At 35.7% G+C, this 5246-nt stretch overlaps 1 protein-coding gene across 1 annotated transcript in view; it reads left to right on the top strand.

Moving 5' to 3' along the window:
* The window catches only part of LOC106879044 (multiple PDZ domain protein), a 293438-nt gene that overhangs the window by 13227 nt on the left and 274965 nt on the right, over positions 1-5246 (top strand). The window contains exon 2 of the mRNA XM_014928462.2: positions 3119-3232. Within this exon, the coding sequence (XP_014783948.1) occupies positions 3227-3232 (6 nt within the window). The 5' untranslated portion in view covers positions 3119-3226. The remainder of the gene's footprint in view (positions 1-3118; positions 3233-5246) is intronic.

Here is a 5246-nt window from a genome sequence, read left to right as displayed (position 1 = left end):
TATATATATATATATATATATATATATATATATATATATATATATATATGTGTGTGTGTGTGTGTGTGTGTGTATGCATATGTACATACATATACACATGCACAGAGGTTTCCTTATGTTTTATTTGTTAATCACAAGGTGACCAAAAGCCAATACTTTGCAAGTTTTCCCAGACAGGTAAGATTAATGTGGCTGATAATACCATGCCTTAACATCTGTAGGTCAATCAATGTACACAGGAAAAAAAAAAGTTGATGTTTGAGGGAACTGAAAGTCCTGTTGTAAATCCATGCAACATAGTGTAAACATACACACAAACACACTTTCATGCTACCTATTTAATACAAAGTATTTTGAAAATCGTTTCATGTATAACTGCTGGCCCAAACATAAATGGCTGTAGTTATGACTTCCGTTGCTAAAGTTCTTACATGATTGCATCTATACTAATACATTCTACCTAGTTAAAGTTGGCATTGTTCCCAGTAGATAAAATGATATATTAGTTTCCCTTTATGTTGTTATTTTTTCCTGGTGTTACTATGTCTCTCTTTCTGTCTGTGTGTGTGTTTTCTTTCCTTTTGGGACAGTCAGAATTTCGCCTATTAATGTCTTTCTGGTATATTTTGGTGGAAATTGGAAAATGGTGTTTAATTCTTTCAGGGTTGGAAAACATAAAGTACCAATCAAGTACTGAAGTCAATTTAATTAACTATTCTATCCACCTCCAGGCCTTACACCTATGTTAGAAACAGTTTTACCTTTCATCTCCCTAGGGTCAGTAAAACAAAGTGCTAGTCAAGTACTGGGTCCAGTGGTATCAGCCAACTCACTTCTCTCCTCCAAATATCAGACATACCTGTGAGTTTGCAGTATCGTTAGACTGTTGAAAAAACATACTTTGGGGTATTTCTTTCAATTTTTTACATTCTAAGTTCAAACCCCACTGAAGTCAACTTTACCCTTCATTCCTATAGGGTTGACAAAATAAAGTACTGGCCTGGTACGGGCATGGTAATCACCAAACCCCTTCCCTACGAAATTGCTGATCTTTTTATTGCAGCTAACCTGGAACTGAACAACAACAACTACCACTACTATTACTACTACCACTACTACTAGTACCTTAGCCTGTACATCAGTGGTTCTCAACAGGGGTTCATGTGGCCCTTGGGGGTGCATATAAGATTTTGTTGTTAAAATTTATTTGCAATAAATTGCTTATGCTTCTACAATATTCAAAATATTTTAACAATATCTTTATACAATTCCAAATAACATTTAATTATAAAAATATGATAGGAGTTTTTAAACTTTGAATGGTTAGGAGGGACAGTCTGAGCAAAATAGGAATTAAAGGGGTCCATAGATTAAAAAATGGTGGAGAAATACTGTTCTACCTGATCAATTGAGCAGCTAGAAACAGGTGCCAAATTTCCTACAAACTACACACCGTTGTCTTACAAAAAGGAAGGACACATTGGGTAATGTTTTTTGATCAGTGTTGATGTTGAGTAAACAACAACATCTGTATGATCTACTTGCTTGATGCCAGTCCAAGATAAACAAGCAGTGTGAGAATTTCTAAAACCCACCATAAACTGCTATCTGGCACTTTATCATGATCAACACACTTATGAGGTTTGACCAATATGTCTGAATATTTTTTAGTTAAAACAGAGAGAGAGAGAGAGAGAGAGAGAGAGAGAGAGAGAGAGAGAGATGCAAAGGGGAAAGAATACTTAGCAATATTGATTAAAGATATTCATCTGTTTTCTTGAGTGTATAAACAAGAGATAATTTTTTGTGCTTTAATTTTTATTTATTTTTTTACTTCTATTGATTAAGTTCTTCTTATTAAAGCTGACACCTGTAAAACATCTGCATATACATTTTTTTCTCGATTAGTTAACAAGTAGGGTTGACTGAGGAGAGTAGGTAAGACATTGTTTAAAAATATTGATATCTAACTTATACACAAAACAATATATTTTTGGGTGGGAAAAGAATTATTATATTCTAATTAAAGCATCATTCATGAAACTATGATAAGAAATTATTACATCAACTCCTCCAGTAGTTAACTGCTACTTTTGTCTTGCCTGGAAGGAGAAGGACGAAGGGCAAAGTTAACTTCAGCAGATTTTGAACTCACGATCTAAAGGTAGTTAAGAAGGCTTAGAGGTTAGAATCTTTGGCTCATAATTGTATGGTCATGAGTTTGATTCCTGGCGGCGCGTTGTGTCCTTATGCATGACACTGACACTTTGTTTCACATTATCAGTTAAATTTTGACATGCCATTGAAACAAGTAATAACACTGCACAAGCAGGAGAAATATTTTTGATGTGTCTTAGGAGAGTCATTATGCCAATAATTATCACACACACTTTACTTCTTTACTTTTATTATTCAATTTTTTAACATTTAACTAGTTAACTAATCAATTGTTTGATTGGTCATTCAGTCAGTCAATCAGCTAGTTTTGTCAAAGTCCTTTCATCACCATTTGCAACCTCATCAATAACATGCCCTTTCTGGCAGATCTGAAACAAACCTGGAATTGAGAGGGTATGTCCTTGCTGAAACTGCAAATGGCAATGAAAGGACTTTGACAAACCCATCTGGTTGATTGATTAACAGAATGATTAATTGAACAATCAATTAATTAATTGGTTAAGTGTTAAAGAATTGACGACTAAAAAAAAAGTGAAAAAGAACCATTGTTCGTATAATGATCCTCCCAAGGTACAACAAAATCTGTTTTAATGTAAAGGTTCGCATAAAAAATCTTGCAAACCAAACACAGGTGAAATACTTATTTTGTTAAAGATTCTGTATAGCTGTTCTTCATTAGCTGCTGCACACCTTTACACAGTTTGTCTTTTGGTGTCAAATTCTACACATGTTCTGTTGGATCAGCACTTAGCAGTTAGTCCAAATTATAATCATGTTCTTTCCCTACCCCCAACCCATTTCCTGTACTGCTTAAAAAGCATTTCTAACAATGGTTCATATGATTTGTTTATCAACTTCAGTTTGTTTGTTTATTATTTATTCAGGTGTTTGTTTATTTATTTACTAATTGATTTTTTTATTCCTTTTTTTTTCTAAACAGAGTGAGATTCTACCAGCCTTACCGTCGACTCCTCCACCCTTGACACCCCCTCCTTCCCCTCCCTTGAGTACTCTTGAGAACACTGAAGACCAGATCACACTCGAAGATATGAAGGTATGTATGTATAGAATATTCTTTATACGTTCGAATATGTGCTGCTTAACTCTGTATGTTATAAAAATTACCCAAAGGGCTTAGAAAAAGGAAACGCAGCCTCTGGTTATAAAGAAAAAAAAATTGCCTCTGAAAAAAACTGTCCAGACTCATGCCAGCTTGGAGAAGGGGTCATGTGTGTATGGATATGGATGTTTGTGTGCTTGGACCTGTGTGACAAAGTGAATGGGAAAAGTGAGAAAGAGAGACTTAGTGACAGTGTGTGTGGAGGAGTCTGAGGTCTAGGAGATGGTAAGAATGTGTGTGGAACTGTGTATAAATGCAAATATCTGCTTGTATTTGTTAGTGTTTTTTTTTCCTTTTTAATAGGCACAGGCATGGCTGTGTGGCTAAGAATCTCCCTTTGCAAACACATGGTTTCAGGTTCAGTCTCACTGTATGGTGCCTTGGGAAAGTGCCCTGAGTCAAGCAATGCTTTGTAAGTGGATCTGGTAGATGGAAACTGTGGAAGCCCATCATTTTGTCTTGTACTTGTTTTAGTCATTAGACTGTGGTCATGTTGGGGCACCACTTTCAAGAACTTTTAGTCAAGTGAATAAACTCAAGTCCTTTTTTTCTTTATGAGCCTAGTACTTATTTTATCAGTTCTTTGCCGAATTTTTAAGTTTACAGGAATGTAAACACACCAACTCCGGTTGTCAAGCAGTGGTGGGACACCACACACACACACACACACACACACACTACAGGCTTCTGTCAGAGTCCATCTACCAAATTCACTCACGAGGTCACCATAAGGCTATAGCAGAACATGCTTGCCCAAGGTGCTATGCAATGGGACTGAACCCAGAACCATGTGGTTGGAAAGCAAGCTTCTTCCCACATGCCCACACATTATATGTATGTGTGTATTTGTGTTTATCCACCCCACCCCTTGTTCCTATGACAGAAAGAAATCATTATTACTACTATTATTATTGTTACTATTAAGGCAGCGAGCTGGCTGAATCGTTAGCATGCTGGGCAACTTAGTGGCATTTTCTCATTCTTGATGTTCTGAGTTCAAATTCCACTGAGGTCGAATTTACCTTTCATTCTTTTAGGAGCAATTAAATAAGTACCAGTTGAGTTCTGGGTCAATGTAATCGACTTACCCTCTCCCCCAAACTTGCTGGCCTAGTGCCAAAATTTGAAACCATTATTATCATTATTATTATTAGTAGTAGTAGGAGGAGGAGGAGGAGGAGGAGGATGGTAGCAATGATTTACTTGAAGATAAATCTTCACTCCATCCTTATTCCAAGTATTGGTATTCCATTAAATATAATTCCTCATGGGAAATTATTGAGAATTCTCAACAGATACACAAGCTGCATATTTTCCTATATTAATGTCATTGGCCAATAATTCAAAGATGAGATGTACTAGCTATGTGGCTATAGAATGGCGTCTGATCTACTGCTGTTATAATTTAATCATACACGCACACATATAATTTCAATTTTAGAACTGGATCTCAAAATGCATATAAAGCTATAAACGTGCATGTAAATATTGAGTTGATGTCATGTCAGCATGAGACGTGGTTTCAAATCCCATAGGCAACCTTTGACTTTTTGTATCCACAAGGGTTTTTCAACCTAATAGTTACATACTGAAGGTGCACAACTTAGTTGTTATGGATATTCAGTTCATGATCACAAGATTATGAGTTCAGTTTGCAGCTGCACATTTTTTCCTTGGTAAGGTACATTGCTTCAGTTTTGTCACATACTGTGTCATGCTGAATCTCCCTGAGAACTACATTAAGTGTCTGCAAATGGAATAAGCAGGACAAGAGGGTACATGTGGGACAGAGAGTTACTGATGAGGCCAAAGGATGTGTGATGAAAGAAATTTGACAAGCTTATTAACTAAAAATAATATAAATAAAAACTAAAGTGAAGATCAAATAAATAGTGCATGTGTTTTATTGCCAAAAAAAAGACCATACCCAAGTATAACAAATATATAT

The sequence above is a fragment of the Octopus bimaculoides genome, chromosome 23 (genome assembly GCF_001194135.2).
Source record: "Octopus bimaculoides isolate UCB-OBI-ISO-001 chromosome 23, ASM119413v2, whole genome shotgun sequence".
NCBI classification, from domain to species: Eukaryota; Metazoa; Mollusca; class Cephalopoda; order Octopoda; family Octopodidae; genus Octopus; species Octopus bimaculoides.
This window is presented reverse-complemented; position numbering and strand designations above follow the sequence as displayed.